Source organism: Bufo bufo, chromosome 6 (assembly GCF_905171765.1).
Source record: "Bufo bufo chromosome 6, aBufBuf1.1, whole genome shotgun sequence".
NCBI lineage: Eukaryota > Metazoa > Chordata > Amphibia > Anura > Bufonidae > Bufo > Bufo bufo.
The window spans coordinates 402,110,115-402,123,988 of NC_053394.1; the positions used below are offsets into that span (position 1 = coordinate 402,110,115).

Genomic DNA, 13,874 nt, shown 5'->3' on the forward strand with positions numbered 1-13,874 from the left:
AGAAAAGGTAAGGACATGATCTATCTATTGCGTAATGGACATACGGATGCGGAAAGCACATGGAACATGTATTCAAAGTACTATCTCCTCTGATATCTCCTCTGATTACCTCCAGTATTTGTACTTTACATGGGATTTTGTTGGATTTTTACATCATCTCATCTCCTTTCCATTCAGGTTCCTACAATATAGGATCTGCACAGTGGATATCTTCTATATAAGATCCTTCTCCTGATTGACGCATCAAGGATGGATAGGGACAGAGACAAGATGGCAGAGAGTATAATAAATCTCACCCTAGAGATCCTCTTCCGGCTTACTGGAGAGGTGAGAGATTCTGATGATGTCAAATTACCTCATCTTATCAATGTTACTAACAGAAGGACATGATTTGAGAGGTGAAAGACTCTGGAAATGTATGGAGTGATATTTATTACTGTGTCTCTCCATAACCAGGACTACACAGTAGTGAAAAAGACATCTGGTGAGCTCTGTCAGGCCCCTGTGTCTGAAGGATGCGGAAGAACCCTGAGCCCAATCATGGGGCCTCCACCTCATCCCCTAATACATGAGGAAATCAATATAGAGAAGATCCTGGAACTCACTAACAAGATGATTGAGCTGCTGACTGGAGAGGTGACACTGCTGGGAATGCTGGGAAATTAAACAGTACTGTTATGAAGAGATCTGGGTGATGACTGCATCATTGTGTTTTCAGGTTCCTATAAGGTTTCAGGATGTCACCGTCTATTTCTCCATGGAGGAGTGGGAGTTTTTGGAAGGACACAAAGATCTGTACAAGGACGTCATGATGGAGGATCACCAGCTGCTTACATCACCAGGTAATAGACTGCATTACTGTGAATTCTAAGACCTGGGAATAAATAGGCTTAACAAGGCTTTTTTGCATAAAATATTTACTGAACTATGATAAAACATATATACAAAAGATAACATACAGAGTAAAGTACCTGTCACCAAAGCTGCGGACAAATGACCCAGCTCTCCGTCAGATTCCAGATTCCAACGTGGCACCACGTCCATACCCATATGATACAAAGTGAAGTGGTAGTAGTAAGACACATCTTACCCTGATGATGTCTTTAATGGATCTAACCTCTTTGTTACATGCTAGATTTTTTTATACCTTCCCGGCCTCTCCTAAAGGTCTTCAGTGTGCAGTACACATGTACTGTTACATCACACCTCAGGAAGCGGCCAGGTACCTGGCACCACTTACCAAATACATTACAAGAAATTGAAGGGGAAAAAACCACTGAAATACCTTGCTACGTACACACATGACTAAATACACACAGCATCTCATTATTTGTATGTATAGATTGTCAAAACTGAATTTCTATAGAATATTCAATTAGATATGTAATATAATCTGTTCAGCAGCTATACATTCACCCGTTGAGCCAAAATGCTATTTCATGTGTGGAAATCCTCACAGAATAATAATCTACAACATAAGCTGACATGAGGTGTGGAAATAAAATCTACAACTTGTCAATTTATAGTCAGTCCACTGTGAATTTTATTCTTTCTAATGCATTGGGTGAAATCCATGTTCTGTGTGCAGTGAAGAATCTGCAGCGTACCATGTAGAATTTGGTGTGGAAATGTTGAGGATTTACTGTGGATTTCACCCCCAACATGTTAATTTCATAATTTAACATTCTGCGGATTTAAAATCTGGATGTCAGATTCCAGATCTTTCCACCGAGTGCCTATTTCTTCATCGTCTGTTGTCAGAAAAAGTATACGAGCAGTTTTGAGATTGAAGAACCAGCGGCTCCTATTAGACTTATATCAAGTTCCTGTGTGCTAACAGAATACAGAACGTGGGGACATATACACAAATAAGAGGTGGAGTATTGAAAGTCAGAGCTATGAGTGTCAGGATTGGTGGTCACCAGGTTCTAGGAGAAAGAGAACTAGATAATAGATCATCATTATCACAACAATCTTCACGGCAAGCAGGAAAAACAAGTATCACCTTCCAAATAAGAGTTCATTGGGGAAGATTTATCAAGGCTGTCTAAAAGAAAAACTGTCTGTAACAATCCTACAGGCTCACCTGAGTCAGAGGACAGCTGGCTGGAGGTAGGAGTGGAGCCCAGTGGCAAGGACCGCAGGCAGGTAGTAGGTGCAGGAAGTCTGGCAGAGGCGTAGTCGGTTGGCAGGCGGTGGGTCAGGGCAGGTGGCAGTAAGCGTGGTCAGACAATCCGGATGGGCAACGGTGGTAGCAGTTCAGTAGGTAGGGACAAAGCAGAAGAGAAGTCGGTAGTCAATTCCTGGTCAGCAGTGGACTTACAATAGTAGCAAGAGCAGCAGATGAGGAGAAGCTTGATCAAGGCTCAGGAGCTCAATAATCAGCAAGCTGGAGTGCAAGGGGCTTGACTAGGGAAGTACCAGGTGTGGGGAATCAAGGGTGATGAGCAAGGCTTGGCAAGACTGAGGTTGAATAATAAGCTTCAGGGAGGAATGTCCCGACACTGTCATTCTTCATGAGCAGAATAGGAAATGAAATCTATGTTGTAATTGGTTGCCATGGGTAAAAAAAACAGTATTTATGTTAGACAGTTTCTTCGGTCAATGAGACCCAAAGGTGGAGATTTAAGACGGTGGGAGCTGTGTGGGTTTTGATCCCCTGCAATCCTGGAGGATGTGCCTAATTTATGGCGAAGTGCAGTCATGCAGCCATGTTCAGTTGCTAAGCAGACATAGGCCTTCATCACTGCTGCTCTAGTTCCTGCACCATGGGGACCTTTTTATTATCATGTTATTGTCCTTCCATGCATTGGTAAGTTCTTTTGTTTTCCTGGCTCCTGTTCTTGTGTGTCGCTATTGATTACAATGTTAGATCCTGATTCTGACCACGGCTTGGTTACTGACCATGCTCCCATCTTGTCCTTTGCTCCTTTACTGACTCCTCTGCTATTGTACACTGCTCAAAAAAATAAAGGGAACACAAAAATAACACATCCTAGTTAATTAAATATTCTTCTGAAATACTTTGTTCTTTACATAGTTGAATGTGCTGACAACAAAATCACACAAAAATTTAAAAATGGAAATCAAATTTTTCAACCCATGGAGGTTTGGATTTGGAGTCACACTCAAAATTAAAGTGGAAAAACACACTACAGGCTGATCCAACTTTGATGTAATGTCCTTAAAACAAGTCAAAATGAGGCTCAGTAGTGTGTGTGGCCTCCACGTGCCTGTATGACCTCCCTACAACGCCTGTGCATGCTCCTGATGAGGTGGCGGACGGTCTCCTGAGGGATCTCCTCCCAGACCTGGACTAAAGCATCTGCCAACTCCTGGACAGTCTGTGGTGCAACGTGACGTTGGTGGATAGAGCGAGACATGATGTCCCAGATGTGCTCAATTGGATTCAGGTCTGAGGAACGGGCGGGCCAGTCCATAGCATCAATGCCTTCGTCTTGCAGGAACTGCTGACACACTCCAGCCACATGAGGTCTAGCATTGTCTTGCATTAGGAGGAACCCAGGGCCAACCGCACCAGCATATGTTCTCACAAGGGGTCTGAGGATCTCATCTCGGTACCTAATGGCAGTCAGGCTACCTCTGGCGAGCACATGGAGGGCTGTGCAGCCCTCCAAAGAAATGCCACCCCACACCATTACTGACCCAATGCCAAACCGGTCATGCTGGAGGATGTTGCAGGCAGCAGAACGTTCTCCACGGTGTCTCCAGACTCTGTCACGTCTGTCACATGTGCTCAGTGTGAACCTGCTTTCATCTGTGAAGAGCACAGGGCGCCAGTGGCGAATTTGCCAATCTTGGTGTTCTCTGGCAAATGCCAAACGTCCTGCACGTTGTTGGGCTGTAAGCACAACCCCCACCTGTGGACGTCGGGCCCTCATATCACCCTCATGGAGTCTGTTTCTGACCGTTTGAGCAGACACATGCACATTTGTGGCCTGCTGGAGGTAATTTTTCAGGGCTCTGGTAGTGCTCCTCCTGTTCCTCCTTGCACAAAGGAGGAGGTAGCGGTCCTGCTGCTGGGTTGTTGCTCTCCTACGGCCTCCTCCACGTCTCCTGATGTACTGGCCTGTCTCCTGGTAGCGCCTCCATGCTCTCGATACTACGCTGACAGACACAGCAAACCTTCTTGCCACAGCTCGCATTGATGTGCATTCCTGGATAAGCTTCACTACCTGAGCCACTTGTGTGGGTTGTAGACTCCGTCTCATGCTACCACTAGAGTGAAAGCACCGCCAGCATTCAAAAGTGACCAAAACATCAGCTAGGAAGCGTAGGAACTGAGAAATGGTCTGTGGTCACCACCTGCAGAACCACTCCTTTATTAGGGGTGTCTTGCTAATTGCCTATAATTTCCACCCTGTTGTCTATCCCATTTGCACAACAGCATGTGAAATTGATTGTCACTCAGTGTTGCTTCCTAAGTGGACAGTTAGATTTCACAGAAGTGTGATTGACTTGGAGTTACATTGTGTTGTTTAAGTGTTCCCTTTATTTTTTTGAGCAGTGTATTAGTGCTGCTGCTAATCTATAATTATTCTGGAGGCTGTGGCCTGGCGGTCATCCTGCAACAGAGTTCATATGGTTCCTCCACATAGTGGGTTAGGAGTGACTACCAGGTCATCCCTTAGGCTCCACATCTCATTCTTCGCAGCCCCAATGGATTACGGCTTAAAGAATACAAATGTCTGGTATTTGACCATAACAGGAATCCATCAGACTCGGTGCCTCATATAATGCCAGAATAGCATAAATATTAACCCCATCAAACCATGTTTCTCCAAGGTCACATAGAGGAAATCCCAGTGTACTCGATCAAATGCCTTATCAGCGTCAATAAACTGAAATACACTGCAGGCCCCTGTACAGCTAACAATTTGGATTAAAGTTGTACTGTCCAGTTTGCCCACCTGTCTGTTATTTGGGGCTCTAGGGTAACCTTCTAGCCAGAATTTTTATAACTATAAAGTAAGTGTTTACACCTCAAAAAGGCTAAATCCACTATTCCAGTTCCATTTTTTGTTTATTATATTAATTATATTCCTGCCATAATTCTGAACATCACTCATCTAGCTTTCAAAAGTAGCTAGACAAAAATTATGTCCAGCAGGGCCAGTTCTGGTTTTTGGTGGTATCTCCTCCCCCACTACATTAAAGAGCTCTATTACCCCCCTACACTATCTGTGGGGGGTTGCCTCTCAGGAGAACCCCCTGAACTGTCTTTGTGTGGGTGGATTCTCAGGAGCACCCCACCTTCACTGTCTGTAGCGGTGGCAACTTAGGAGCACCTGAGAAACCAGGTATCAGCAGTGTTGAGTGTGGCCTACCGTGGGAATTGATTCTGAGGGTCCATCCTCCATCTATACAATATTTGTTAAGGGGGTATTCCAGTTATACAGGATCGGGGATAACTATTAGATCATGGGGGTCCTATGCTGGGACCTCCACTGATCACGAGAATGGGTATATTACCCCCTTAGAGACTCCCAAAATGAAAAGAGCGGCAGGTCAGGCATGCGCATGTACAGCACATTCACTGCTAGATGCAAAGTCCTTATAAATTAGTAGAGAAATAATGATAACAGTACAAATAAACAAAACTACACATCAGACATGTAAATAGTGCCACTATATAATGCTTATATAATATAGTGCTATTTTCCATCCATGTGCTATCCCATTTTTTGGTGGATAGCAAATAGACTTATTCAAATAATAATAATGACATCCATGTGCTCTCTGCATCCATATGTCCGTTCTGCTAACTATAGAACATGTCCTATTCTTCTCACCAAAAACAAAAAGTAGCCATTTCTATTGATGGAAGTGAGAAAATTGTGGAATACACGTGGAAGATATCTGTATTTTGTGGTTTGTGGACCGATATACGGATACGATGGAGTGCATGATCCTTAGACAGTGATCTGATTTGTCTCCATTGCCACAATCAGTTGAATATTGAATAGAAATGTTATAACTACTATAATGTTAAGGTTATATTATTCAAAAATAATCAAAATAATTTTGTTGTTTTCAGAGGACTGTACCAGAATCTCAGAAGGACATGTGACATCTTCAGATTTTAAAACAGAGGATTATTCTATCACACAAAATACAAGTGAAGAACGTGCCATAATCCCAGATGTACCCTCAGGTCTTCTCAGCAAAAATTCATCATGTGATTCTTTTAAATATGTCCAAACCTCTGATTTATCACAGACTGCAAAGGAACAGAAAGGCCACAAAATGGCTGTTGAACATCAAACAGAGGAGAAGCTGTTTTCATGTTTGGAATGTGGAAATTTTTTTAAACATAAATCTTCTCTCCTTATACATCAGAGAATTCACACAGGGGAGAAGCCATATTCATGTCCAGAATGTGGGAAATGTTTTACAGATAAATCACATTTTCTTAGACATGAGAGGAGTCACACTGGGTCGAAACCATTTTCATGTACAGAATGTGGGAAATATTTTAACCAGAAATCAGATCTAGTTAGGCATAAGAAAACTCACACAGGGGAGAAACCATTTTCGTGTCCGGAATGTGGGAAATGTTTTACTCACAAATCAACACTTGTTTACCATCAAAGAACTCACAGAGGGGAGAAACCATTTTCTTGTTCAGAATGTGGAAAATCTTTTAGTTGTAAAACTAATCTTCTTAATCATCATAAAAATCATACAGGGGAGAAGCCATATTCATGTTCAGAATGTGGGAAATGTTTTACAGATAAGTCGTATCTTGTTATACATAAAAGAAGTCACACAGGAGAGAAACCATATTTATGTACAGAGTGTGGAAAATATTTTATCCAGAAATCTGATCTTGTTAGACATCAAGTAACTCACACGGGGGAGAAGCCTTTTTCGTGTTCAGAATGTGGGAAATGTTTTACTCAGAAGTCAACCCTTGTTTGTCATCAAAGAACTCACACTGGAGAGAAGAGACTTTCTTGTTCAGAATGTGGAAAAAGTTTCACACATAAACCATATCTTGTTATACATCAGAGAATTCATACAGGGGAGAAGCCATTTTCTTGTCCAGAATGTGGAAAGTGTTTTATAGTTAAAACAAGTCTTGTTAAACATCAGAGAATTCACACAGGAGAGAAGCTGTTTTCTTGTCCAGAATGTGGAAAATGTTTTACAGAAAAATCACATCTTGTTACACATCAGAGAATTCACACAGGGGAGAAACCATATTTATGCTCGGAATGTGGGAAATGTTTTACTGATAAATCAAATCTTGTTAAACATCTGAGAAGTCATAAAGGGGAGAAACCTTTTTGAGGTAATGTATGTGGAAAGTGTTTTAACCAAAAGTCGCTCTTATTGCACATCAAAGATAAATTGTCCAAAAGGAAGGAAATGTTTCAGAGACAAATCACATTTTTAAAACTCAGGAAAGTCATCTTTTTTTGAGCTCTTTTTATTGATGAATAGTACACAGAAAAAATTCAAACATTAAGTAAAGGTAAATGTAATTCAAGACAAAGGGAAGGCAATTTACAGCACTATGTGATGATTAAGGGTACGTTGACATCACCGGTAACTTGATCTGGCAGGCTGCCACGGCAGAAACAGAGTTCACCAGATCTGGCATTGCCCGATGCTATTGTTCACCGCTGGACCCCATAGACTATAATGGCATCTAGTGAGGATCTGCTTTAGCTTTAGCCATGAGTGCCAGGTTTCAGGTGGACAAAAAACATTACATGCAACATTTTTTTGCCAGCTGGAACCCATTATAGTCTATGGGGTCCGGCAGTGAGTATCAGTATCTGGAAATGCCGGATCCAGAAACATTCTATCTGAGTTGACCAGATCTGGCAGTCCCCAATGCTGTTGTTCACCACCAAACCCCAAAGACTATAATGTCATCTGGTGAGGATCTGCTTTAGCTTTAGCCATGGGTGGCAGGTTTCAGGTGGATAAAAACCACTGCATGCAACATTTTTTGGCCGGCTGTATCCCATTATAGTCTATTGGGTCCGGAAGTGAGCATCAGTATCTGGAAATGCCAGATCCTGAGAACTTCAGCAGGCTGTTCTCTGCTGGATCAGGTTACTGATGATGTGAATGTAGCCAAAGAAATGTCTGCAATTATAACTAGACCTCTGTTATCAATAAAACTAATAGACTCCAGATAACACAGTTGTAGATCCAACATGTGCATAGAATATTTCACATTAAGATATAGAACAGCATCTCAAGACTTGTTACTCATTAATAAATATTTGACTATAAACCATATCCTTGTGGTTAGGCCTATTTTCTTTACCCTTTAGACTTGAAGGTAACATCTTAGAACCTATGGAGTTAAGCGAGAACTGATATAACGTGTGAGAGGAGAATTACACTGTGGATCCTAGACTTTTTTCTAGGACATTTTCTGTTTTAGAAACAAATCCATTCATTTGGGCACATTAATATTAACCATATTATGCCGTTGAGTCTCCTGTCCATCTCATCATGTAGCAATATACAAGTATAATGTTGCCCATGCTGCTTATTAAGTAGATCAAATACATGTAATACAGGGATAGCTGGTACTTGAGAACAAACCAACTGAGAAAGAGTCTGTAATTTTGGTATGAAAGATATGAATACATCTCCTGGTATCTATGACGGTGTGATAGAAGAACTCTGCCCACTCTAAAACATGTTACAGGTGTGAGGTAACTGTGATGCACAATGTGTCTAGAGGAAAATATAAAGGGAATGGATCATCAGAAAATTACCCATCGAGTAGACCGTGTGGGAAGGAAAGAACCATACACACTCAGTAATCCACCTGTGTGCAAACTGAACTCCCACCTGGCCAAGTTGCTTGCAGTGCATTTGCTGCTGTACCACATAGCGGATTCCACTGCCTGTAGGGAACTGATGGGGCACAAGGGTGACAAAGTTAGGCCTTTTGCACACGACCGTATGGCTTTTTCAGTATTTTGCGGTCTGCAAAAAACGGATCAGCAAAAAATACAGATGACGTCCGTGTGCATTCTGTTTTTTTGCTGAAGTGAACAGCTGGCCCCTGATAGAACAGTACTATCCTTGTCCATTATACGGAAAATAATAGGACATGTTCTATCTTTGAACGGAAATGGAAGGCATACGGAGTACCTTCCGTTTTTTTTTTTTTGCGGACCCATTAAACGCAGAAAAACAGAACGGAAACGAAAAAAAAAATGTTCATGTGCAAGAGGCCTAAGAACAAGAATAGTTAAAGTTCTTAATCCTCCTTAGACACAGGATGTGTCTATGAACTTCTGCTTGGTAAATTGGCATGCTATAAGGACACATGTCTTTGTTTCTCACACAGCACAATGTTATTGGATGGATTGTAATTGTAGTTTGTAAAGGAAAGCTTGAGATAAGGTAAAGTTCTTGGATTGTCTCATAAGAGGTCTGACTGCACACACACCATGTGTGCTGTGTCTGGTGATCTGCTCCTAGGTCACATGACCGATGAACATGTTGTCACTTGGCCTAGGAAAAGCAGAGAGAAGGACACGGCACTCACAGGAGCACCGTCGCCTTCTCAAATGGCTGATCAGTGGGGGTTCCGGGTGTCGGACCACCACCAGTCAGATACTGATGACCCATCCTGAGGATAGGTCATCAGTATTAAAAACTCAGAAAACCCCTTTCAGGGGCTCGCCCAGGAACACAATGTTTTTTCAAGGGACAATTGGGGCTTTGTGGTCTCCTCTATAATGAACAGGCACCTGATCATGGTGCTGTCATGGTCTTACCTTCTTGCTGTTCTCCTTCGTTTGACATGTGCTGGCGGCCATCTTGGTTTCTGCGTTTCTTGTAGCCTTCCACCCTGCGGCTCCTCCTTCCCACTGGGAGGAGCTGGATGCCTAGCTCATATATATAGGAGGTCTGTGGCTTCAGTTCCTTGCTTGGTCCTCTTGTGTTCACATGCTTCTAAGACTGCTGCTGCTTCTGGTTCTTGATCCTGGCTTCGTCTGACTACCCTGCTGGTTCCTGATCCTGGCTTCGTCTGACTACCCTGCTGGTTCCTGATCCTGGCTTCGTCTGACTACCCTTCTGGTTCCTGACCTCTGGCTTCGCAAAGACTCTGCTCGGTTTCACCATCTGTTTGGACTTTTGCTTTACAGCTTTATTTTCAATAAAGCCTTCTTATTTTCACTTATCTCTTGTTGTACGTCTGGTTCATGGTTCCGTGACAGGTGCTTTGTGATCTCCCTAAGAGGATTTCACTTTTGTGACTTGTCCCTTTCCCAGAAAAGTCTGATCACCATGGGTGCACATGGATCCAAGGGTGTCCAGATACACCGTTCTGGGATCAGGATGGGGCATTACCGCTGCAGAAATAGTGAAAGATAACCACTGCAGAAAGATAACATAGAAAGCAGAAATACCAAAGGAAGGATGTTTGTGAGTCTGACTAGATGGAAGGACAGTAATGGTACTTGGATAAAATTAAATGGTGTGAAAGGGAAAGTTGAGGAATGGATATGTGGTTTCTGATGAGACAGAAACAAGTTGTAGTATTGTTAACAGATGGAGAATTTGAAAGTGTAAAGAGAAAAGAAAGCAAATGTTTAAGGATTTGTTCTGTAGCAGGCTATACAGGTGAAACTCTAAAAAATTTAATACCGTGCAAAATTCATTTATTTCAGTAATGCAACTTAAAAGGTGAAACTAATATATGAGATAGACTCATTACATGCAAAGCGAGATATTTCAAGCCTTTATTTGTTATAAATTGGATGATTATGGCTTACAGTTATGAAACCCTAAAGTCACAATTTTGAGGTACCCTTTGCTTAGGGGGTATGGATTAATTAGCTGACTAGAGTGTGACACTTTGAGCCTAGAATATTGAACCTTTTAACCAAATTCTAATTTTAAGCTGCATTAATGCAATTTCTTTTAATTTGCATTACTGAAATAAATGTACTTTTGCGCAATATTCTAATTTTTCGAGTTTTACTTGTAGGTAGAATTTTCACTTTCCTACTTCATCCTGGGATTTACATAGATAATATGGAAGGGGGGATTTCACTGAAGAACTGCAGACAACATTCTAGTGCCAAAGGTTGAGCTGTTAGCGTGGATGTCCAGTCTATAGTGTTTCACAAATGTAGAATGTGTGCCTCACAATGCCAAGTTACAAATGTCTAGTAAGGAGACCTTGGCCTACAAAAATGCAGTGGAACACGTACAATGAGCTTTGCCAAGAAACAATTTCTCCAAAGCATAGGCATGTGACAACCACCCGCCAATCCCGTCGTACTAAGCCACAGTTGCCATACAGGTTTTCACTAGAGACTTCTGGAGGCGAATCCACTGTGAGCACAGAAGACGTTTAAGATTGGTTGGTGGGCCCAGACAGGATACAATCACGATTGTATGTACAATCGGTAAAAATAAAATTACTGATTTCACGCTGGAAATCCAATTAATTTGCTGCCACCACTCTTCGTATTGAATCGGGGCGAAGAGACCCCGGCTAGCTAATCCTAAAGGGACGAAACGGTTATTTGCAACCTAGCTAGTAAATTAACAATTTATAAAAATAAAACAATTTGGTAGTATGTCTTCTGAGGACAGAGTTCTTAGCATAGATCAGGTCATCAAGTAACAAGGGCAAAACTGGAACGATGAAATCGTTAGTTTTTATTCTAAAACTATACACAAAAAATATATACATTAAAGCTGACAGATAAATATACCTGCCAGTTGAACAGATTGGTTTGGATAGAAATAGGTAAGAGGTGGAAGGGAATAGAATGTCTGTAAATTCAGGATTACCGTGGTAAAGTCCAGTAAAATGCAAAGTCTTTGTAGAATAATCCAAGATGGTGGGGTGTGCCCGTGTCCAGCGGGCGGTCGTGATGTTAGTCGACGTCAGATGGTAGAAGAAGGACGCAGGACCTGAGTGTGTCACTGTTTTTACCCACTCTGAAGCGGGGAGTGGTTATGACACGTTCAGGTCCAGCCTTGTGTAATTGGAACAGGGGCAGTCCTTTGCCCCATAGGGAGAAAATCTGGCAGAATCTTTGCTTTGCCCATTTCTCCATATCCCGTAAGTCCAATCAAGAAATATAGTTGATATTGATAATCAGTACTATTTTACGCATCATCTGATTACAAATACGACTAAAAGATAATACAGGGTGCCTGAGAACCTTTATATCTCAGAGCGGGAATCTCTGATTTGCCCGCGGGTTTCCTAGAAGGTGGGTTAGAAGAACCAAAACAATCTCTGAAAAGATGGTTCTATATGAAGCTTATGGATTGAAAGGGACTTTCAGGTCATCTTCCTTCCTGTACCAACCAGCTGTGTGATAAGGATCTGTCCTTTTCTTCTGAAGCTCGCTGCCCAGGCTAAAGGTGTGAGACCCCTGCTGGTATTGGAGACACTATGGCTGCAGAAAGACCAGGTTTATGAGGTTCTGTCATAAGAGAACTAGATTGATGGCTACTCAACTTGGCATGGGGCAGGAAAGATTTGTCACAAGGAGGTGATAATGGCACCTCTGCTCTGTGAATTACTCCTTTAGTGAAAAGAGAAGATTTTTAGTAAAGGCTCTTGTGTCTCTGTGATTGCAAAATATGGCGCATTTGCGATTTCCTAGTATCGCTGTGGATCGCAAAGCGTCACATAGGCTTCAAGAATAGTGGACTTAGTCCACCTAGTGAGTGTATCCTTGGATGCTTTTTAGCCCTTCGTAGGCCTGGAAAGAAAGTAAAAATGAATTCTCTGATACACAAACCTCTTTGGTTCTTTGTAAGTAAATTTGGACAGCTCTTTTGACATCGAACATAAGAAGAAGAATGTGTTCTGAATCCATAAGATTAGTAAAAAATACATACTATGCAAAAAAACATGTTGTTTCCTCTGAACCTCTGATATGCATCGCTTTCAGTAGAGATGAGCGAATCGAAGCTGATGAAGTGGAATTCGATCTGAATAACAGGAAAAATTCGATTAGCAACAAATGCGAATTTCCTTGCGCTTCGTGGTAACGAATCCCATTTTTCCTAAAATGGCTGCTGCACGTGTGAGAACATGGAGAAAGGAAATCTGAGAAGGTGGTATCACCCAGACTGACATGCATGCAGCCAATCAGCAGCCAGCCAGCCCTGTGATGTCACAGCCTTACAAATACGGCGACCATCTTAGATTCAGACATTTTCCAGCGTTCTGATTGCAGGGACAGACGTGAGAAGGCGCTAGACCCAGCAATAGGAAAAACCTCATTGTGAAAAAAAAAAAAGAAAAATTGATTTATAAGTGCAGGGAAAGGATAGGGAGAAATCATTTCACAGCAACTTAGTGCAGAGAGAGACATCAGAAGGTGCTAGAGACTGCTAGAAAAAACGATTTACAAGTGCAGGTAAAGATTATTTGGGGATCCAAATAGCCATTATACAGCTCTGTTATTCCAGCAATTTGTTCTTGTTATTGGGGTGCAAGTGCTATGTTGAAAACCCTTTAGTGGCCTATTTCAGTGCAAAAAGAAAAATATATACGCACTTCACTGTTGCAGTTATTTGTGGTGAAAGCGTTTAGTGCCCTATTTCAGTACAGAAAGAAAAATATATACGCATTTCACTTCTGCAGTTATATGTGGAGAAAGCGTTTAGTGGCATATTTCAGTACAGAAAGAAAAATAAATATATGCATTTCACTTCTACAGTTATATGTGTTAAAAGCGTTTAGTGGCCAATTTCAGTACAGAAAGAAAAAATATATATACGCACTTCACTGTTGCAGTTATTTTTGGTGAAAGTGTTTATTGGCCTATTTCAGTATATTAAAAAAATATATACAGTACAGACCAAAAGTTTGGACACACCTTCTTATTCAA

At 41.7% G+C, this 13,874-nt stretch overlaps 1 protein-coding gene and 1 long non-coding RNA gene across 2 annotated transcripts; both read left to right on the forward strand.

Annotated features, from left to right (window-relative positions):
• Nucleotides 1–269: 269 nt before the first annotated feature.
• On the forward strand, nt 270–775 carry LOC121004562. Its single transcript, XR_005779759.1, has 3 exons — nt 270–327; nt 457–636; nt 719–775. It is a non-coding gene; the product is annotated as an uncharacterized LOC121004562 (long non-coding RNA).
• A 17-nt stretch (nt 776–792) lies between these two features.
• LOC121005773 (oocyte zinc finger protein XlCOF6.1-like) lies at nt 793–8,358 on the forward strand. The gene is made up of 3 exons (XM_040438539.1): nt 793–842; nt 6,059–7,165; nt 8,291–8,358. Exons 1-3 carry the CDS (start codon nt 809–811, stop codon nt 8,356–8,358), a joined length of 1,209 nt encoding a protein of 402 aa, XP_040294473.1. The 5' UTR covers nt 793–808.
• Nucleotides 8,359–13,874: the final 5,516 nt, after the last annotated feature.